Source organism: Astatotilapia calliptera, chromosome 7 (genome assembly GCF_964374335.1).
Source record: "Astatotilapia calliptera chromosome 7, fAstCal68.1, whole genome shotgun sequence".
NCBI classification, from domain to species: domain Eukaryota; kingdom Metazoa; phylum Chordata; class Actinopteri; order Cichliformes; family Cichlidae; genus Astatotilapia; species Astatotilapia calliptera.
The window spans coordinates 14,933,881-14,957,243 of NC_137428.1; the positions used below are offsets into that span (position 1 = coordinate 14,933,881).

Genomic DNA, 23,363 nt, shown 5'->3' on the forward strand with positions numbered 1-23,363 from the left:
TTTTCTCTGTATCTATGAAGCGCCTTGAGGCGACTTATGTTGTGATTTGGCGCTATATAAATAAAATTGAATTGAATTGAATTGCTTAGGCTGCTGCCCCCGCGACCCGGCCCCGGACAAAGCGGATGAGGATGGATGGATGGATGAATTGAATTGAATAGATTGGGTGTCTCGCCTTATGACAGGTGGAATAGCTGTAACGGTTTGTGAGGCAAACCGTGTGGAGATTGAGAGGTGTGGACCCAGGCACAGAAAATGATGCAGGAGAGACTGTTTCAAACTGAAAATGAGCCTTTACTGTGGCTGTAAGAATTACCACAAAACCACTAACAAAAACCTAAACTGGGGACAGCTAAACATGAAACTAGAAACATAAAACTAAACAACCTGAAACATGGAAATGTAGCTGGAGAGACACTTGGGGAGATGAACAGGATGGCCTATTCCTATTGCAGCATAACTAAGGGAGGATTCAGGGTCACCTGATCCTGCCCAAACTACATGCTTTAGCAAAAAGCCAAAATCCAAACTGGAAGCTGATTCCACAGAAGAGGGGCCTGAAAACTGAAGGCTCTCCCTCCCATTCTACTTTTAAATACTCTAGGAACAACAAGTAGGCCTGCAGTGCGAGAGCGAAGTGCTCTAATAGGGTGATATGGTACTACAAGGTCATTAAGATAAGATGGGGCCTGATTATTTAAGACCTTGTATGTGAGGAGCAGGATTTTGAATTCAATTCTGGATTTAACAGGGAGCCAATGAAGGGAAGCCAAAACAGGAGAAATATGCTCTCTCTTTCTAGTCCCTGTCAGGACTCTTGCTGCAGCATTTTGGATTAATTGAAGGCTTTTCGGGGAGTTTTTAGCACTTCCTGATAATACAGTAGTAATTACAGTAGTCCAGCCTAGAAATAATAAATGCATGAACTAGTTTCATTTCACAACAGGTCATAAAAACACAAGAAACACAAAATCAAGTCAAAAGGACCCCGAACCATGACAATAGGCTCCAGTCCCCTGCAAGTCTGAATTAGGTTCTTTCATTGAGTAAAGAAGGTGATGTACTTGAACTTTTACAACTTTAAAGAATTGTTTTACACTAGTATCTAAATTTAGATCCTAGATGTTATTGTTGCAATTCATAAGTATTTGTAGGAGTTTCCTACAAACACCATATTTCAACATGCATTTTATGGTGAGCTGATAGATTTTTGGTCAGAAATCAGTCAGTAAAGAACAAGTGAAGTCTTCCAGCTTTACACAAAACACCACGGATCACTTTCATATAATTTGTATTTTCTTCTCTTCCAACATATCTGTACTAAACAACACTGAAATGTTTGCCAAAATGCAACAATTAGTGGGAGTGAATCTTTAATAGCACGTAAACAGCGTTTTTGTTGTTTAATTTCAATTTTTCTGTTGCTTGTCATTCTTTCTTCACACAATAAATTATTACAATAATTTGTACATTACAGCTATGGTAGAATTATTTTAATTGAGAACCAATTTCTAATGGGAATGCAGAGGAAATACTTGCAGTAGGATGCTGTTATAATTTTAGGAAGTCAGGACCCAAAATTCAAAAGATGAAAATTTCTGTCAACCAATGAGCGGTTTACAGAAATTTTATTTAAGAAATTGACAGTGGGGGTTAATCAGGTTTCCAGGCCATAAATTAATAGAATTTATGATGGAAGACAGTCTCCAGCCATTTCAAGAAGACAGAGCGGGTGAAGAATTGTGGCACGGAGCTGAAAGAAACAGACTAGTGTAAATGACCAGGTTCCCAAAAAGATCCTGAAGCAACGCAAGGTCCTATTCCCAGTCTGACACAGCTTCATTCAGTAAGGGCTCCCGTGCTGTCATCACCTTTAAGAAAGTGACAGTGAGGGGAGAAAAACAAGGCAATTCAAGGGCTGATCTTAAAGCGAAGGAGAGAAGGTTAATTGGTTCCAGGCCGTTGATTAACAGAATTTATATTGGATGACAGTCTTACTTTTTCCATGGGGGCTTCCAAGAAGGGTGCAATATTTCCTTTCCAGGGAACAGGTTAGTGGCAATGCTGGAGCGTGGCAGGCAGGTTGTGATGTGAAGATAATGGACTTAGGATCCAGAACTAGGATGAATCAGTTTGTGCAGGAGGCACTACAGATGCTCCACAGGAGGGGTGAGCTGGAATCTGCTTCCAGCTTAAGGAATCTCCATTTACCAATTAGTTTCTTTCTGTCTTGTATTTTTATTGTTTTGTTTACTTCAAATTTAATCACAGCTATTAAAGCAGTGTTTTTGAGTTTACGTCTTTCTGCTGAGTGGTCTAAAGTGCTGAGTGCTCCTGTGACAGATAGGCGGCCTGTTCTCCCACCCTGTGATAGCTGGCACAGATCCTTCACCCCTGTGATGCCGAATTGAATAAGCTGATGAAAATGCATGGACGGATGATCTTGAACAAATTCTTGTTGAACTTCAGGCTTTTGGAAATTCTTCCAAAGTTTTTTTTTTTAAACTACTGAAAGTTCCCAGATTGCTTTGATGCTTAAAGGAATTTAACATATTTAAAGTTCTGTAAGTATACAGTAAAATCATGATGTAATTTTCCCAACAACTGATTACAATGCAGCCACTCATCTAAACAGGGCATTTTGTAGAGGATATTGCAAACATGGCAGTGTTTCTTGAAACAATGGTGATCTCAAAAATTCTAAAAAACAATTTCTCAAAACCATAATTCAGCTTCTTTCCCAAAATACTGTTTCGACTTTCATCTCAAAATTACAACTTTATTCTCAAAATGATCAACAATATTTTTTTCCACTAGCATTTTGAGATCTCTTTTAATCTCTCTGGAGACACCAGCCATGCCATACTTTGCTTCAGCTCTTCCTACTTTTTATCTGCTTTTCAAGAATTAAACAATTTTTCTTCTGCATTTCTGCTTCATTCCTTATCAGTTTTTTTTTTTTTTTAAATCGAACTTCTAAACGCAACCTCAATTCACAGTTATGGAGTCATGGAGTCATAACTCCATACATGTTAGTCAGTGATGATGGGCCTTTCCTTCTGTTTTATTTTTTTTCTAACTTTTGTACATAGTCCACATATTTTTTCTTTTTTTTTCTTTTTCCACATATTTTTTCTTCCAGTCTTTAAATAGACTGGATAATGATAATGACTGGAAACAGGCGAGAACACCACTGACACAGGAAATAGAACTAAACTGACAAAAGTCCAAACTGAACACACTGGGTCAATGACCCAGGTACACTGACAGTACATAACACTACATATACTTTCTGACGATAAAATAGAATAACTCCACTGGCATGTCTGCAATTACAGTAAGTACTTTGTATCTTAAACCTACATTATTTTTGATGGTTACTTGGGGGTGATAGCTTTGGCTGAAATGCAAATACAAATACAGTGCAAAAACAAAAAATGCATATAGTAATATTTAATAACATATTTAAACGAATTTATGTATTCTGAATTGATCCACAAGATGTTGAACACACTTTCTTCTTATCTTAGCTATTCATAGTTCAATTCCTATCTCCTCAATTAAAGATATTAGGCGCTCTTCAATGGGAATGTTAATGATAGCCTTTTATTTAAATGCATAATTTTGGACATTATTAGTGTTAAAAACAGTTATTATATTGAAGCCATGTTTTCTTTATTGCAATGAAAAAGGTCAAATTTTACCTGTAAACAAAATGGACACATCATCTTTTCTCTTTGTAGTGATCTTAAAGCTGCTGCAAATGACGAGAGAGAACATGAGGGGATCTAAAGTGGAAGAGCATCTGCCAAGTGAGCAGGAGACAAGCGTGTCTTTAAATTCATTTTCAAATAGCAACAAGATTCCTGGTTTATCATAGGGTAAAAAAAAATGATCATTTAATGGCCTATAGTGATGAGTATTGTGATCATGTGCATCATTTCATCAAAGTGCCTGTTGCTTAGAATTTCACTCTACATCTGTTAAGTTGTACATGATAGACATGGATCATCTTGCGGAAAATACAAGAATTTTGTATTTATTGAAAGATAATTGTGTAATGAGACACATTGCAGTGTTTGCTGTAATGCCAGTTTATGGTTTTACAGGGCACCTTCTGCACAATCATTACTAACAGCAGCTGTGAAGGAAACAATTTCATCACCTTAACAAATGGAAAGTCATTTTCTTTGTGACAGTGGCTGCAAGTGGGAGAGAAGTTGCAGGGACACCTGACAACGAACATCTCTCAGGTGTTGTCACGAGGGCTCGGAGCTGAATAGAGTGTTATTCTCCTCTCTCAGTTATGACACGGTGACAAAGGAGGGGCGACTGTGTATGAGAGGGACACAGAATGACAAAGGATGAAAGCTGCAGTTACTAAAAATAAACCCAAGAACGAGAACATCAAAACATTTGAATCGCAAGGTCAGCCTGAGAGAACAAGAAGAAAAGCAGCAAAGTCACTCAATGCAACTTTCATTTTATAAACTTCTCCACACATGGAAATTCAGTATATAAGGCAAAAAAAGAAATTTCTGCAGTTCTTGAAAGCTTGGAAGTCAATATCTGGTATAGCCAACTTTATTCTTTAACACTCTTCTTTAAGCAGTCTTCAGGAATAGCCTTCTTGAAGGACACTCAAACCTTTTTTTCCACGTCAATATGCATTTGGTTTCAAGATGTTCCCACACTGCTATCAGTCCATAACGGATAGTTTTCCAGTTTGTGTTTTTCTATCCAGGTATGCTTTTACTGCATTGGCAGTGTATTTGGTATGACTGATATGCTGCAAAATTAAGCTCTTGCTTCTGAATTTTTTCAGATGGTATTGCATGGTAGAACACAATCTGAGATTATTTTTATGTCTTCAGAATTCTATCAATTTTGACAAAATCTCAAACACCACTGACTGAAATGGAGCCTCAAACCATTCTAGCCAATAAAAGTATTTATTACGGCTATAATCCTGTCTTGGTCTCTGCTCTTGAGCTGGGTTTTTTGGTTAGTCCTGACAGTCAGCACAAGGACTAGACTAAAAGTGAATGAAAAAAACACCAATGTCCAGAAAGGCTGAGAAACTTTAGCAAATTTTACAACAAAGTGTGTCTAGTTGCAACTGGGCAGAAGTTGTATCTTTCATTGCGTAAACATTCATAGCTAATCCAGCTGAAAGGCCCATGCCTAATGCCTTAGAAAATGCAAATGCATAAATAAAAGGAATGAATGAATATTTAAAGGATAGGCATAAAAGCCATGAGATGCTTCGTGTTCATTTGTCATTGTTATGATCAGAAAGCACCTGCTCTAAGTAGTATCTCCATGCTGCCCTTTTATGAGTAACACATCAGAGCAGGTAGGCAAGTTTTAACCTATTCTATCTCTAATGAAGTATATTGCACAGTACTGAACTCACTTCAGGGATATATTAAGTTACACATGCGTCAAGGCTCACGTCTGGCTCAGGATTTGATGAATACCCATGATACATGGTTTGTTTTTCACTTAGCTACACTGATTAAAACCTGGAAAGAACTGTTGCCATGGGGGTCTCACCTGTGGAATTAATTATCCCACGTTGCATCCTCTGACTTCCTGATAAACAAGCCATTCAGAAGAGTCTGTGATCTCATTTTTGCAGGACTCTAACCAGGTAGGAACACCACTGTTATGAGCTAATAGTTGTTGTAATGCTTTTTCATATGTGTGTGTGTGCATGTGTATTTTTGTATTATTTGTTTTACATTATTTTTCAGGAAACTGCAAGCGCACCTTTAATCTCTCCAGCAAAATGCCAAGCCAGCTTGAGAGTGCAATGGATGCACTGATGACAGTTTTCTACAATTACTCGGGACATGATGGAGATAAATACAAGCTCAACAAGGGTGAGCTGAAGGAACTCTTGAACAGTGAGCTCACTGACTTCCTCACGGTAAGGCTGATGTTTAAATGCAATGATTATTTTGTTGTTTGTTTTATCTGTTCGGCATTTAGACAAAGATTTGATGTCATGCAGAATTTTCAACAGGAAGCACAATCCCTGTATGAATTTAAATTAATGGGAACATGCTGGTGTACTGAAGTATGACTATGCATTTCATTAACTGAACTATAATGACCAATAGTAATTGCATTAATTTGCTTATGGATCTTGAACACTTTGAAGTCTTATTCACTTAAAAGTCAATCTTAAGAGTGATGTGTTCAAATGATGTAACATCCTGACCTTGTTGGAGGAAATTGTTTTTTCATTGATTGCTTTCTTGCTGTCAAAGTGTAACTGCTTGTGGCTCTCGCATGACCACCATGGCAAATAAATGATGCGGGGAGAGAGATAGATAAGGTCATTTGAGATAAATCCCTGCCCCTGAGTCTGTGTGATAGCAGCGCGTACAAGCCTGCAATTTCAAATGATTGAGACCACAGCATCAACAAAACAGCCAAGGTCTAAAACCTGATGCCTTCAGATATCTTTCTTGTTACTGTCCGTCCCCCTTCATGTGGGTGGGAGGCCTCAGGTGCTCACACATCATCATCATCATCATCATCATCAGTGACCCATATCACCTCCAAATATAGACACCCTCGTGATGTCATCACATCCCTGTGGGCTGTAGTCACCTCTGAGAATAGACACAGTGGCGTTCACCCTGAGTTTCTGCCAACAGGAAACTTTGACACTTGACAACCAAAGCATGATACAGTACTTACTACTACATGTTCTGTCTTGATAGAATTGAAAGAATTTTAAAAAAGTAATGCAAAATTCAAATTAAGTGTGCTCTTGATTAAGATTGTTAGATTTATTTACTGATAAAATTGTAGTCTTGCATTTTTCATGTTTATGTCTACTGTCGACTCACTCAAGGTGACTTTGTATTTTAACGTAGCTTTGAGCTTTTCAGACCAAATTTAAATTGAAACTACATTAGAAAATGCAAAACTGCTGTGGTGATATTTTTTCTAATTTAAATTAACCCCCAGTGTGGATTTTAATTTTAACCTTCTGAGAAATGCTGACTTTAGTGCCACAACAGAAAGATCACTGGTGCCTTGGAGGTTAGAGGACGAATAAAAAAACGTCTTGTTTCCCAGTCATGGAGGAAATGAGCAAAGTAATAAATGTCGCATTTGATTAGCTGAGGCTCACGGGTCATTTAGTGGCAGCATCACTCTGCTCACCACCGGACATGGGGCTTTGCCTTGAGTCAATATCAACCACCAGTAACAGTCACATTTTATGCATTATTACCGGAAGCTTAGAAGCGTTGAAGGCATTTGGCTAAGAAGTTGATAATATTGGTAACAAGTTTGTTTTATGGAAAAATCATTACAAGGCATTACAAGAGTCACAAAGACATAATCATTCCAGTTGCATATTTGTTGAATCACTATCTGTTTGTGTTTTGTTTTCAGTCTCAGAAAGATCCCATGCTGGTGGAGAAAATCATGAATGACCTGGACTCTAACAAGGACAACGAGGTGGATTTCAATGAGTTTGTTGTGTTGGTGGCAGCTCTGACTGTTGCCTGCAACGACTTCTTCCAAGAGCAACAGAAGAAAAAGAAATAGGTGTCCAAAAAAACCCAATGTCCATCCACATTTTAAGCTGTAGCTGAATTGTGTCGTAGTTTTCCCAGAGCATAGGATTGTCATTTGTGGATGTAAATGTAACAATGTACAGACTGGAGCTGTTAAACAATCACTTGATCTCACATCGACCTTGTCTTTTTCAAATTATTTTATTATTTTTGTTATAAATATAACTAGAAAAACCCTTTCCTTAAGCCCTCCATGGTGTTGTTATTGTTGATTTTTTTGTGTATGGAAGTGTTCCATCCAAACCTTTGTGCATAAATGTGTAATTGGTTTTCTTTTAGTTTAGTCTGCAAAAGAAAGAATAGAATAACTTACTGTTGATTAATTCAGAGGTATTTTCCTTAAAAATGATAATGTGGTCATCTAAAAACCTTTCCTAAATCCTTACAAGATTTTGTTCCAACAGATGTCTGGAAGTTTTAAAGGTCATATGTTCATTTAATATGTTAAGGATGCAATGAACAGTTTCGCATTTACTCTTAGCCTCCGTTCCCTAAGGGGAATTACCTTTTCCTGGCACAAAATTAGAGTCGTGGAAAAATACGCAGGCCCACAGTGATTTAGCCAAGCGTTCCCCTGTAAAAGGAATAAATGTCTCACTGCTATATGCCATGTGTGGTATTTTGTGCACTTTTGAACAAGATTTGACTTCAGCGTTGTCTTTCAATAATTTCTTATATGGCCACAAATGAAACCTACTAAAGATTCTTGAAGACATCATGTTAAAAGTAAATGCACTTAATAAATGTAAATCTATCCTGTGTGACTTATTTTATGCTGATCCACTGTCTTGCACGACTGTATTATCCTGTAAAGCTTACAGTGCATTCAAACTCCAGTAAAACAGTAAATTGTTACAATATAAAATTACTATTATAGTAAATGCAACATTGTACCAAAAACTGTATCATAAGAAAACAGGTAATAGATTTAATTAAAATATGTGAAAAGCATCAGGCATTTAATGATAGCTGTTCAAGTTAAATACTTAATATACAATTTTAAAGGTTGCAAGGAACCCACACCTCTCCAAAGGCTCACAATACACAGCTGTGGAGTTATTAACTCTTTATTGTGGCACAACTGGATTAATTTGTTTCGATTTCTATCCAATTTTGAATTGAAAGAGCTGTTCAGGCCCGTTAAGGACATATAGGAAGACTACACAGATGGAGTGCAGTTTATTGCAGTGCAGTTATATATAATATGCATACAAACTGAATCAGGTAAAGCAAATGAGTTTAGATGAGCATAAAACTGAAATACTCAGCACGAGTTTCTACCTGAGTTTCCCTTTTGGGAAATGACTGTGTACTATGTCTTTATGACGCATGGTGATCCCAAGTTGGGTCCAGCTGGATCAGCCAAACACACAGATACAACATCCCCTCAAGCAGAAATGCAGATTTTTCTCACCTTGGGAAGGACAAAAGTGTACACTGAAGCTGTATTTTCTAAGGGTTTTCCTCCCTTTCTCTCTCTCTTTTTCTCTTGCTCTCAGCCCATTTCCCAAAATACCAAACTAGACAGTTCATTTGCAGTGATATTCTCAGCTGTGACGTGGACAAAATTACTGAAACAAAATCCAGAGGCAAGTCTGATGCTTTTATGTGAGCAGATGGTGCTTGCACAAACCCTCACCACGACAATGCAATTTGTCTGTGATTGGCTGTAATCGAGCAGGATAATCACCCCATGGGAAGATGCCATGCCATAATTGTGCATTTTGTTCAATTTTTAAAAGGTTGCAATCAATTCTAAGTGTCATTTGATAATTTTGAAATGTGGATATTTATATTCTCACTCGTGTGATTGCCCTCCACTTTCACAAACCTCTTCCGAATGTTCATGTGATTGTCTCTTTATTTCCTGTGAGCGTCATGTTCAGGAACTGGCTTCTAGCAGAGCAAAAAAAAAAAAACCCTACCCATCACACAAAGTTTGAGTCATCAGCCGTGATCAGATCTTCATGTCCTGTGTCAGTGTATTCATTCAGCTATTGTGGGGGGAAATGCATCCAAATTATATGGGGCAGCTAAGAAATTGTTAACATAAAAGTGGTTGCACCTAAAGCACAATTGCATCTTTCTAGCACAAAGACATTACTAGAGAGAGATTTTTAAAGCAGAAATTTTATATAATGTAGTAATTTTCTTATTTGTTAAAAAAAAAACTATAATTCCAAAAAGCATAATTTAATCTATACCTAATATAATGTAAGAGGATGGAGAAAACAAATAATATTAAATATTAAACAATTGTTTAAAAAAAAGAAGAGTGTTTTTGACACTTCAAAGAGAGATAACGGGATATTAAAGAGGACATAAGAGACAACTGATGAAATATTATTAGTATTATTGATCTCTAGCACTTGGCAAAGTACAAGACTCATTCCCTGAACACATTTTGTTGTTGTTTATAAAACTCTAGATAAAACTGCATCAGGAAATCAATCCAGGAAATGTGCCTCAGATTAGTATTTTCAGTTTTACCAAATATGGCACAAAAATTGTGATTTCAATTGACTGAGTTGAGCACAGTTGTAGCTTTTTGGGACAGTTTCTCCTCACTCCAAGTGTCAGCCATCCAAATGTAGCTGCTACCTGTGACGTCTTTAAAATATGCCTCGAGCCCTTATCTCCCACATGCTGTCCGCTCCCCCTTTTCGTCACTCTGTGCGTCACCGTTCGTGCCAGAACTCCTCATTAGGAGTGAGCTGTGTTTGTGAGTGTGTGTGTAATGCTTTTGGTTTCTTAATTTTCTGATAAGCATTTAAAACTTTGTGAAGAGAGCATTTAAATTTGAAATCATTTGTTGTTTACATCTGTAAAGAAATATTGTAATAATAAGACATAAACTAATAAGAGAAGATAATTTAAATATAATATAAAATCCCCTATTAGAGATTTCTTTTTATTTTCCAATACTGACTGAGTGCTATTAGTAGCAACGTTTTATTTATATATCACACAAACTAAATTCAAAGTCTAAGAAAATGTCAAGGCAACATTATTCAATAGATTTTCTTTGAGGTTAACAATAAAATATGTGGTTTGGCACAGGGTATTACATCAGACACTGTCTGGGTTAGGGTTAGGGCTTGGGAATATCAGTGGGAATACACAAGCGTGTGGTTTGTGTATTCCCATCCACTTCTGACTCACCTGCAAACTGTGGCTCTTTTCTTTTCTTTTCTTTTTTTTGTAAATATAAAGAAGGTCCAAGTTGTTTTCTGTTAAAAATTCATGAAGTTTTATTTCCCACTACCACCGATTTATAAAAAGGACTAGATGCTTGTTTTTTGTATTTGGTTTTTTGGTTCTCATATAACTAGGTGAATCAAGAAAATGAGAACTCAGTTGTGGAAACGACACCACACATGAGGGGTAAGCAGCCTAACAGATTATTAGATTGTATTTAGGGGAATAAAGCATGTTGTCTTTGTGTACTAACCTTGTACTTAATGTATGATGATAATGTATTTTGATTAAAATGGTATAGTTAGCTTCATTTATGAAGTCTGGTCATGTTTGCTTGGTCAGCCTCCCCTGTAACTCAGCCAGAAAATGAAAATGACAGGGGTTTTTTTGTTTTTGTTTTTGTAAAGAACAAATTAATATTTATTTTAAACACATATTGGTGTTGCTTAGTAACAAATAAGGGGGGCAGACTTTCTACAACAGATTGCCTTATCTGGGAAAGTGGTGTGCTCATCAGAGGATGACAAGAGGACAAGAGAAAAAACACTTTCCTGCTGCCCCTGCTGGAACATGTATGGCCTGATCTGTCTCTCATTGATAGTCCAGCCTTTGTATCACTTACTGGTGCAGTTCTTCACTGAAAATTGTTCTACTCAAAGATTTACTAAACTGATGCCGAGATTTTAAACTGAAGCTGCTTCAAGATGAAATCTGGGTTTGAGCTAAACTTCCCAGGAGGCCTTTCTAATTACAGTAAGGTCATTAATGATTAATTAAGGACATCAATTAATCATTAATGTTATTTGTCAAAACAGACATATGGACTCTTTGGAGTTTTGTCAGTGAAGATCAGCAAATATGATTTTCAGTATAAAGGATATTTAATATCAAAGATCATTTTTAAATAGGATTTGATATGTGACCAAAGACGACTGCTGGCACCTGCCTGTCTTATTACTTTACGGCTTTCAGTAAGTAGTGACCTTTGGCAAGAAACTGAGCATGTTCTGTGTCACTGAGCTACAATGTATTTGGGGTCATTTGTTAAATAAGAGGACACTTCCTGAACTCCAATATTACTGTGGTTTAAAGAAACTACACGACCAGGAGAAGTACTCTGGACTTCAAGACAGTGCTCATGTTTCCATAAATTGTTCATCTATAACAGGAATTGTGGGTCTGTTAAATGTATAATGTTCAATTTCAAACCTGTATGGAAATGTAAGAAACACTTTTAGTACCTCATCATGTGACATTGTGGTTCAAGATCCACAATGTGTGTAACCTAAATGTGTGTATGTATAGGGTACAAAAGTCTTGAATTTCTTGTAAAGATTTAATGCAATACAGGATATTATAAAAGCAAAAAATATTGCTGAAAAGTGGCGTCGTGATTATGCAACTGTGATATTTTGAGATGCACTGCACTCAAAATATTGAGTGCCTGTATCTGCTCTAATCTCCTGTTGAGTGATCGACAAATAATTAATCATCTTCGCTGAGAAAGGCCAGATTCAAATGTCAAACATAATTTTCTGTAGAATAACAGAGTAGTTCGGTATAACTGACAGCATCAAAAGCAAGCTGTGAGTCCAAAATACACACGTGAGGAACATTTGAACTAAACTACGGCTTTATACAAAGAATGTGATGTGGCTGCTGCAAAGCTTTGGTTGACGATTCAACGTCTATCATACTGTACGCACAGGACAGGAAAAAGCCAATAATGTCTTAGATTCTTTGTGTCATGGAGTAAATGCGTCATCTGGCTTGTTCATTAACTACATCACTGAGCACAGAGAGAATACATAGGAAGCTGCTTGATTTAGTAACACAGTGCAACAGAACACATTTTTAAACATATAAACATAATTGAGAATGATGGTACAGTCGGTGTAATGTACACTCGTGCAATTAGAAAAACATGTAACACATAGGCTTTAACAAAAAGGATTTTCTGCTGTAAAGCATCTGAGATCCTAATGGTCTTGCCACTCATTGCTTTTGTATCCACAAACTATTAAGAACAACACCTTTGTGAAGCACACTGTTGCACAGGTGACAGTTTTCTTCATTGATATTCACAAAATATAAATACAAGGTTATTATTTAGCGTCAATAGCAGCAGCGGCACATATGTTTTGTATCCAACTTTGTCCACACTATTCAAAAAAGATAAAGACCACCAATGTGGCTTCAGGACACTGTCACACATACACACACGCATACAGACCTACAGTTGTTGGCTATAAAGTCTTGGGCAGTCGTTCATCACCAGCTTGTGCCTGCACATGTCTCTCAATGATAATACACCTTCAGGCCTTTAATCACAGGTCGCCCCATTGGTTTGTGTGATTCAGGCATTAATATTTTAGAGATACCGCCTGCTGTTTTCTCTGTAGTGACAACAAGAGTTCGTTATGTACCCAGGACAGTCATCAAAGGCAGTGACATCATTCCACATATGAGGTAATGATGAAGAAACACGTACTCCACTGAACACATGATGGTTTTGCAGACATGGGTTTGCTAAGACAGGAGCCCACAATGTCTGACTTCACCTGATATGCCCTAAATCTCCTGCATTTAACTGGTGACACGTAATTACTTTCAACAGTGAATCCATGTTTCTTCTTATATCTTTGCAAATAACTCATTCATAACTGTAGTTGTGACAGAGATGACAGACACATTTTATTAAGATTTGCAGACCCTACTCCACCTCTGTTTTAGTTTTTTGGCAATCTACATTTACCATGAATATTTCTATGTTGTGTATATAGATTAAAAGCACCAAATGTTAGCATGGAGCCAAAAACTGGATTATTTAAGCATGCTAGAGGGTGAACATGAGTTAAAAAAAAAAAAAAAAAAGATTTAGGAAGCATTTAGCAAAATAACCAGTCGATGTAAACTAGAATAGAATAGAATAGGATAGAATAGAATTCAACTTTATTGTCATTGCACATGTCACAAGTACAAGGCAACGAAATACAGTTTGCATCCATCCAGAAGTGCTTTAGCCATGATATAGATATATTACAGAAATGGGTCTGTTATAGGTATGAAGGTACAAAAATGTGTCTATTATGGGTATGTTACAATGTACACGGTATGAAAGTATGTTATGAATATGCTATAACTATAAGTATGTACAGGCTGTAGTGGGTATACAAGCTATGTACAGTCTATGAAGAGGATATAAATATGAAACTATACAGAAATATGCAAGTTATAAACAGTTGTAGAATTATAATTATCATATTGTACAGAATGATTGTTTATACAGAATTATACAGTAGTGCAGTTAAGATAAGTTAAATATGTGGCTAATTTCTACAGAGGCTATATAAAGTGCTAGTGGGTGTGTGTATGTTCAGTCCATTACTTTAACATGGGTCAGATATATATATATATATATATATATATATATATATATATATATATATATATATATATAATATATATATATATATATATATATATATATATATATATATATAGATAGATAGATAGATAGATAGATAGATAGATAGATAGATAGATAGATAGATAGATAGATAGATAGATAGATAGATCTGACCCACGTTAATAGCTTATATTATCTTTGGGATATTTTAATATGCTTAAAAATTTTTCTGGTACTAGGAGATCAAATCCAAGGTCAAAGTAGAGGTCAAAAGGTCAAATAAAGGTAATATCTTAAAACCTGAGATCTGACTGCTTTTTTATGAATGAATTAAAAGAGAGTCCATTTTTTTCTTTCTTTTTTTTTTTATAATAAGAAAACCCCGGTTGAGTGCTTTGTCATGCAATATCATTTTATTACAAAAAACATTTTTGGTCTGTTTTTTTAATCAAATCCCCTCATAATGGCGATGGCATACTCCCTCACTTTACGTTCACCCTCCATGTCCATGATTCAGCACATCACCAGTACTCACACAAACAGAAGGTGACATTCATTTTAGCACCATTCCTTATCAAGAATGTTGATGACAAACTCCCAAAACAACATTATAAGTCTAATTCTGATAAATGCACACAGGGCGCTCACAGCATATAAAAACAAGTGTGGTTCCACCAAACACAAAAGGACACTTAATTAAATTTATTTACAATAAGATGAATGAAATTTAAAAGAAAAATCTATTTTAATAAATGTAAAGTCGAGTGTGTAATATCATAATAGTCCTATGACACTTATCTTTTATTTTTCATACACTTTTATTTCAATGTCCTCAGACATTTTATCTAATCAGAGGGACTGACTGTTACTTTCACTTAAAGCCATTTTAAAAACATTTGCAGTCAAATGCTACATTTGTCACATAAGATCCTGTTAGGATCAGTTATTGAAACAGAAATCTTCCACGTTGTTGAGTTTGATCGTCTGTAGCTCCTGGCTGTCTAATAGCCTGTAGCTGAAAGACACGCGGTTGACAAACTTCCCGCTGGACACCATCCTCACCACAGTGTTATCACAGCCAATCTTCATGTGAGCTGCAGGTAGAGCAAAAGGAAATCTTAAGTCTTGACTGGTGTTTTATTTAAAGAGAAGAGGAGGCAGAGAGATGGTGTGCACTTACTTGGTCCAGTGAAAGCGATGCAGAGGTCAGTAATGGGAAGCAGCTTTGATGTATCAATGCCGTTTCCCCCCAGCAGCTGTACAAAGTCTCCTGATTCTGCACATCCGGGCATGGATCTCTATGGAAATCAACATAGAGTGTGATACAAATACTAACTAACAAATACTAAATACTTATTGTGCAAAATAAAGGTACATATAGTGAATTTTTAAGGACAACATATATTATGAGAATATGTGTTTTTTAATAAAAAATATCCTAAGATAAATTATTTTAAGTTTGTAAAAAAAGAAAATGTCCTACCAAGCACACTTTAAAAGCTTTTTACCTTTTTTTATGCTGATGTTATTCTGTTTAGAGCTAAGAGAAAGCACAGGCTGGTGCCATTTCATCTCTTGGAGCTACACCTTGTTGTGACTCTCATTTAAATCACTCCATAACTGATTTGAATCTTATTCCTTATATACCTTATACCTTAGTATGAGATCTGAATTTGTTATAATTTTAGGGGTCTGGTCACTTAAAATCACTAATATTCTCAATGCAAAAATCACTTTTTACTTAAGGTTTCAGTTGCTATATAAACTGAGAAACCCTGTAACACTGAAGATGAATTAAAAGCACTGCGGCAATATTCAAGGGTGTTTAGTGACTTTCTTTACCTTGGGGAGGTGGTTGTAGTGGCCCAGGCTGAACTCTGAGATGCTGATCTCTACTGGATATATGATGGAGAAGCTGCAGTTTCTGTGCTGCTGTGGGATCGCCATTGTGTAACTGCCCTCTGGTGACTGTGACATGACATTGCAGGCTGCAAAACAATAGACAAGGGTGGATGTTGCAAACATGATCACTTTGATGGATGTTCAGATAGAAGCATAGGAATGTACACATAACCTAAAGACTGGGGTTGTACATGCATGATTCATATATACATGGTGTTAAAGTACCTCTTCAATTTGTTGCATTGAATGACAAATGTCAAAAGGTCAAAAATAATTCTATGCTTGTGGTCTGTTACACAAGCATTTTTCAAAGCACTATTTCACTATTATTATTATATCTAATTAGTAAAGATCAGGTAGTTTCAAAGAAAATGAAGAAAACTTTAATGCCTTCACTGAGGTCAATCTCAAAAACACTTAAAAAGCAGGTTCATCATCTAAGTTGCCCTTTCCTTTCATGTTACTGTGGGAGAGCATTTGCAGCCTGTCCTTGGTCCTCATCCAGGAACACAGTGGTGGCAAACTGTCTACTAATGGTGCAAGTGATGACTAAAGCACCATGTCAGGCTGCCAGTATCACCACTGAATTACACATTAATTGCAGTGTAAATGGGCTGAAAGCTCAAATGGTTATGTTTATGTGCATGCAGGGAATTTTAGAGTTTACTTCTGAAAATGACCGTCTACATACGAAAGGGGTTGGTGTGTTTCCTGACTGTCAGGGTGAAGCTGCTGCCGGCACTGTGAATGCGGAAGAAGACCATGGCCACGTTCTGAGAAGAGCGCACACTTTTCCTCAGCGATCCAGAGTCGCAGTAATCCACATAGCGCTCGAACAAAGGCAGTGGGTGATCGTGGGTGCTGGGAAACTTTTCCCCTTTCATCACCCAGCCGTCGAACACCTTGATGGGATATATATTAAAAGACAGAAGCTTTAAGTAGAATTTTATATTTAATCGCAAATTATTTCTTGATGGTTTTACTAATGATGAGAAAGAATATTAAATTCTTTAGGCCGAAACTTAACCAGTATGCAAACAATAGGGAAGTGATTTTCAGGTAGCTCATCTAAAGGAAGCAGGTTTGTGCCCAATTACTTTATGTTTAAAGAGCATTTTGTCTAATTAGGAACCAAGATAACAGACCCCAGTATTTGGTGACATGGAAACACAGAGAAAAAGCTTTATCACAAAAGCACAAAAAAGTCTATGTCATTTCCTGTAATTATACAAAAATTATGCAATAAAATAACGTTTTAAGCCCTTCAAGCTCAACGTGACCAGATGCATCTACCCATCTTGTGATATTTTGCTCAATATAAGAGGAGGGGGAAGGTGTTTCACGAGAAGCGCTGTTAGCTTACAGTGATGAAGTCTCCTCCCGTGCAGTCAATGTCAACGCTGTCATAATCCACACTGATCACTTCATTGGGCTCTGCCATGAAGAAAGCGGCACAGCTGAGCTGAGGGCGCTCTGCTGTGAAGGTGAACTGGCCCTCCACTGCAACCATGTCCAGACAACCTGAAAGGCATTCCAGGAAAGAATGTGAAAACTTTGCCAACCAAATATGAAAAATTATAAATAAATGAAAACACATTGATCTACTCTAATTACTATTTATTATATTTATTATCCTTTTTTAATATAAATATCTTTTTCTGCTGCGTTTTCATTCATTCTCTACATTCCAGCTCTTTTAGCCTATTGATTATACTTAGGTGTTTATCGAGAGCAATTTTGGTAAAACCAAAATTAAGAGACAGAAAACAAGTCTAATTTACCAAAAGTATACAAAAACGCTACCTCCCCTTTTATCTGTTCTTCAAACGCATAAGTTGCAAAAATTAAAAAACAAAAACAAGGAAAACCAGCATAAACCATCAATTATATGTTTATTTAAAATATTATAGATAGATGTCACGTGACTTACGTAAAGGTCGGCGATACATCAACTCTTCGGGCATTTCTCTCTTGAGTTCCGAGTTGAAAAATGAATATAATTCATCTTTTGTGATTTCGTTGTTCTACAGAGAGTGGGAGAGAAGTTTGGCGCGTCTCGTTTGTACCTTTGAATCTTCTAAGAAGTTTCTGTATCTGTCCGGACACTTACCTCAATATACCTGGAGTCTCCCTTGAGGACGGACAAGCACAACACCAGAAAGAAGAGCTGCTCCCGGAAAGTGCGCTCCATAACGCGCATCTCTGTCTGCAAGGCTCACCTGAGCGGAGAAAGTCTGAGCTCCTCCGCGACAAGCGCTGCTTTTTATAGGAGCAAATACTGTAAGGACCAAGTGACATATTCGCCCACCGTGGACGCCCTCCCCTCCCATACGATCCACTCCTTAAGCAGCCAATTGCGTAGCTGTGACGAGAGCAAGGGACGAATGGATGAAAAAACAAAGACAGAAAGGGAAAAGCTGATCTTCCCTTCCCACTCATCTTCCCTCAAAGCGACTCAGGTAGCTGCTGCAGCCCTCCCAGACTCATACCGATCATTAAACAACTCACATTGAACATGTTTGCCCTCTTCTCTTTGTTCTAAATCAAAAGTGAAACGAGTGATGCATGCACAAGGGCCTTTTACACTGTGTAACAAAAAGGATATTAAATCCTTTCAGTACTGTGCAAAAGTATTGAGCCACACCTTTTAAAATATTGTATAGGATTATTGAACACAGGTGCAATGATCTATTGAGAAATGTGAAAACACACATGAACATGAACTATATAAGACAAAAACATAGTTGTGCATCGTTGTTATGACCACCTTTCATGCTTTCTTGCAGTTTCTTCAAATAGTCTTCAGAATTAGCTAAAAAAAAAAGTCCTCCAGGATTCTCAGAGGACATTCAAAGCTCTTGTCTGAATGTTGGTTACCTTTTCTTCAGTTCTCAATATTGCTATAGTCTGGGTTCTTCAGAGGCCAATCCATGGTCCATGACTTGATGTCCATGACTTGGGGCGACCGTGGCTCAGGGGGTTAGGACGTGTATCTGTAACCGGAAAGTCGCCGGTTCGATCCCCGGGCTCTCTGTCCTGGTCGTTGTGTCCTTGGGCAAGACACTTTACCCTACTGGTGTTGGCCAGAGGGGCCGATGACGCAATATGACAGCCTCGCTTCTGTCAGTCTGCCCCAGGGCTAAATGACTTTAGATGCATGTTTGGAAATGTTAGGCATTGCCCATTCATTATAGGAAATATAAAAATTTTAAAAGCATGACTTCTTAAATGGTGTTGTTAATCAAAATACACATTCCTTACTTGAGCTTAACTGAACATGACCTATTTCCCCTTTCTGCTTTATGGATACTTTCATTGATGAATCAGAAGTTACATCTGTAAGTGACAAATTAAAGCACTGTTTCTTCGTGGGACAAAATATTAATGATGGCAGTTATCTTTTATGAAAATAATATGACACACTGAATATTCTTTTTCCTTTTACAATTTCTAAGACCTATGTCAATAAATTCTAATTGAAATTTTATTTGGGAGCAAACAAGAAATGATTATGCTATCAAAACACCCGGACAAGCATTAGAATATGGATGGATGGAAGTCATTTAAATTGGTCATTTTCCTGGAGGTAATGTAACTGTACCATGAAGCAGCAAAACAACCCCATGGTGGCATAATACTACCAACACCATGCTTGACATTTGTACAGTGTTCATAGGTTTGAAAGTGTCAGTCCTGGAGCAGGGCCTTCTTTCTTGGTCGACACCATCATAAATGCAAATAACTTGAACTTGCGGTTCTTAAACTGATGATCTTGGAATCTGCAGTTGGTTAGAAATGACTCCAAGAGACCTTCCCAGTTTGTATAAATCTACAATTCTTCTTAGACCTTCACTGAAATTCATTTTTCTTGGCACTGTTTAAAACAATAAGCACTCTAAAACAAATCCTTTTTTCCCTGGCAAAGAGAAACTACCAGTTGTAGTCAACCATGGCCTTGGTCTTGTCAAGGTAAAAGATATTCTAGAACCTTCAATGTGGGCATCCATGTACTTGCTTGCTTTTTGTGACCATTCACACTTGTCTGCGCAGAATTTACATTAAAATGCACCAACTACTGATGCATCCAGGTGGTGGACATCTAAGAAGCATAATAAGAATGATTACTCAACTCTCAGGTTTCCATGTCTGCTTCTGCAATGGAGTATAATCAAAGCATAACTAAAATAGCCACTTGTTACAACCAGAATATGCACAAGAGCATCTCTGAATGCACAAAAAAAGATTGGATTAGCTGGTCTGATGAGTCTAGATTTTTACTGTGACATGCTTTGTATCACACTGCTGGCAGTGGTACAATTGTGTAAGGGATTTTTTTTTTTTTTTTTTTTTGCATATTCTGGACCCCTTAATACCACCTGAGCAATGTTGAGACACCACAACCTACCTGAGTGTTGTTGCTAACCATCTCCATTCCTTTATGAATACAGATAGTGCTGTTGAGGCATGGTGCTAGCCCTGCAACAGACTTGTGGCCTGTCCAGGATGTACCCTGTCGCTTTCTTAGTGTCAGCTTTGGATAAGTTGGATAAGGACTGAAGAAAATGAATGAAAAAGTCAGATCATTCTTACTCTGGACTGTTTGAATGTATGCAAAAACTGTTTGTACTTTTTAGTAGATTAAGCACAAATATATAGTTAAACTAACAGTGTAGCTTACTCTTAACTCAAATAATAATGTAGAGAATGTCAAACACAACAGAAACTAGATTAACACAGGCTGAGACAGAGGATGATTGTCTCACAGCACAGTTGGTTAATGGGAAGTTTATACCAAAAAAACACTGATTCATGTAACAACCTTCAATGTTTTCCACACCATTCACTTCTCACCCAGAGTTCATTCATTACGCCTGCCTCATGTTATGTAGTCATAACAAGCCCTGGGGGCTTTCAGCACTGTAGTCTGACTTGTTTTTTAGGGTGAGAAAACTCGAGCCAAACACAAAACACCACGCAGTGTCTTAAAATGTCATCCTAAAATTTTTCATCCAAGAGAAACTCATACCATAGTTAATTAATATGATTTAACAGAAAAACAAATTGCATTTGTAAAGAATGTTTGCTTATTTTCCGGGTCTGAAAAGGCATATTCACACATTATTTGTGTAAAGTGCAATACTGCAGAGAAAAGTTTCAAGTTGCATTCTCATTAAGAGTCAAGGACACAGAATACTTGTCTCCCACCTGTCTGGGCTCAGTCCCTGAGGTCTGCAGGTGCCTCTGGCTGTTGAAAAGGTCAATCCATTCTAATGCCGGTGTAATCCACACTCAAAACAACATGTTTGTTTCTCCAAGATAAGACTATGTTTAAAGAAACTGGAAAATGTATTACCGTATTTTCACACACCCTTAAGGCAAATCGAATTTTTATGTATGTTTTTGCAATATAGCATTTGTAAAAGTAATTGCATACCTGTCCCCCCACTGTTCAAGGTTATTATTTAAAAAGCAAATATAGTAATATATTGATATAAACAATATTATTTTAATAATAATGAGAGGGAATACTTTGTTTTCTGAAATACTCAGACCAGCCTGCTTGATACCAACAACAATGCCACCTTCAAAGTCACTCATATCATCTTTGATGATGCCCAAGAGGATTGGTTCACTGCCTTGGGATTTGTTGACTAGACATTTATGTTAATGTTGCTTTGAAGTTGAACAGGCTTACCTAATAAAGTGATGGGTAACTGTATAAGATATTCCTACTGCAAGAGATTCAAGAAGATGTTTTGTGCATTTGGGTTTTTTTCCTAAATTCTTCTCAGTGATTTGAAGTAGTCTGTAAGCAGCATGGTTTGGCTTTTAAAGTTATCCATACAAAACAACTATGTTGGCTCAAACTACAGATTGTCAATGGACTATTAGTTAAATGTTATGTAATGGAATTAGTTATATGGCAAATGTCATTAAAGACATTTGGACTACCATCCAAACTTCATGAAGAAACCAGAAACTTTGCCTTTTTAAAAGAGCATCATAGAGATATGCAAGTTAAGTTTTATTCGGTGAGATTTTAATTTCTCCTGACAGAGATGATAGACATCAGTCTATAAAAGCTTATCATCATGTTGACCAAATAAAAGTTTAATCTAAGTGCCTTTCAAACAGTAAAGGAGCTGAGTTTACTGTGTCTTTACTCTCTTGTGAGGCAGAGCTGTGGTCAAGCTGTTGCTAGTCGGCTGTATTACGCTTAAGTAAAAACATAGAGGCTAAAATGCAAACAAATTAAATCTTTTTCTTGCTATGCATATTGAACAGGCACACACCATTTTTTTAAATGGAGTGTAATAAACAAGCTTTTATCCTTTGTTTATTATTGTAAATAGTAATAAATGTCAAATGCTATATGCATCTCACCTGGTAGCTGGGACCTAACTGCTAACAAAGGCAAAGTGTTTTTCATTATTGTAAATATACTGTGGCCGTTTCTATGGTAGAAATTCTACATGCACATAATTTGCAAAGAACATATATTTTCAATCGCAAATACACTTTGCACGAAGCACACAAATTGTTATCGTTCTAGCATTCGAGCAATATATCTTCTGTCACTTTTAAGCCATGTGTGGAAAAAGTCTTTTGATGAGCTAATTAATCTGAGAAGATTCTGGCCATCTGAGGGATTCTGTAGGTTTTCGTTTGGCAGTAAGACTTTTTGCTGAGTAGCAGGGGTCACTAAGCGTAGGTGATGTCCATCGAATTTACATAAAAGACGGACTTAGTATCGGTTCCATCCATCCATCCATCTATCCATCCATCACTCTGTCCAAAAACATTGACACAGAACGTATGTTGCAGAATGCTGTGTACACAATGAAATGGCAAATTATTAACAATAATAATTAGAAGGGCTTTTGGAAACCTCACCATCAAACAAAGCAAATGAGCTATGGCAGCTTTAAAGATCCAAACCAAAATGTACTGGGTTCTGTTTTTGCTTGGTCCCCATTTTTCTTCCAAGTTTCACGACACCAGCTCAGTGGTTTTTCGATAATATCCTTGACAGACAACAAAGTGTTAATCCACTGTGTGTAGATAATGTGCAGGTCAGTGGAAACCATGACCTGCTGGTTGAGCTAAAGGACAAATCATTATAACACATTCTCTTGGGAAGATGGATGTGCCAAAACAGATAAATGCATAGTACAGATAACAGCACTCAATGTGCCAATACAAATTCTGAACATGTTGCCTCACAGGAGCCAAACAGTGTGACTGATACGCTG

General features: G+C 37.0%; 2 protein-coding genes across 2 annotated transcripts; one reads left to right on the forward strand and one right to left on the reverse strand.

Moving 5' to 3' along the window:
* The first annotated feature begins 5,695 nt into the window (after nt 1-5,695).
* On the forward strand, nt 5,696-8,365 carry s100z (S100 calcium binding protein Z). The gene is made up of 2 exons (XM_026176888.2): nt 5,696-5,932; nt 7,417-8,365. Exons 1-2 carry the CDS (start codon nt 5,717-5,719, stop codon nt 7,570-7,572), a joined length of 372 nt encoding a protein of 123 aa, XP_026032673.2. The 5' UTR covers nt 5,696-5,716; the 3' UTR covers nt 7,573-8,365.
* Nucleotides 8,366-14,594: 6,229 nt separating this feature from the next.
* Nucleotides 14,595-18,380, reverse strand: crhbp (corticotropin releasing hormone binding protein). Its single transcript, XM_026176889.2, has 7 exons — nt 18,221-18,380; nt 18,041-18,134; nt 17,474-17,631; nt 16,802-17,012; nt 16,051-16,196; nt 15,389-15,506; nt 14,595-15,302 (listed from the first exon to the last, which is right to left on the reverse strand). The coding sequence occupies exons 1-7, from the start codon at nt 18,308-18,310 to the stop codon at nt 15,148-15,150; spliced, it is 972 nt and encodes a 323-aa protein (XP_026032674.2). The 5' UTR covers nt 18,311-18,380; the 3' UTR covers nt 14,595-15,147.
* Between the last annotated feature and the right edge of the window lie 4,983 nt (nt 18,381-23,363).

Bases quoted from the DNA above. Each gene is read 5' to 3' on its own strand.
- s100z (XM_026176888.2), top strand. From the start codon at position 5,717: ATGTGTATTTTTGTATTATTTGTTTTACATTATTTTTCAGGAAACTGC. The intron at 5,933-7,416 runs GTAAGGCTGATG...TTTTGTTTTCAG, and splicing joins AGCTCACTGACTTCCTCACG to TCTCAGAAAGATCCCATGCT.
- crhbp (XM_026176889.2), bottom strand. From the start codon at position 18,310: ATGCGCGTTATGGAGCGCACTTTCCGGGAGCAGCTCTTCTTTCTGGTG. The intron at 18,135-18,220 runs GTAAGTGTCCGG...CACTCTCTGTAG, and splicing joins GAGACTCCAGGTATATTGAG to AACAACGAAATCACAAAAGA. The intron at 15,507-16,050 runs GTAAAGAAAGTC...TGATTTCCATAG, and splicing joins ACTACAACCACCTCCCCAAG to AGATCCATGCCCGGATGTGC.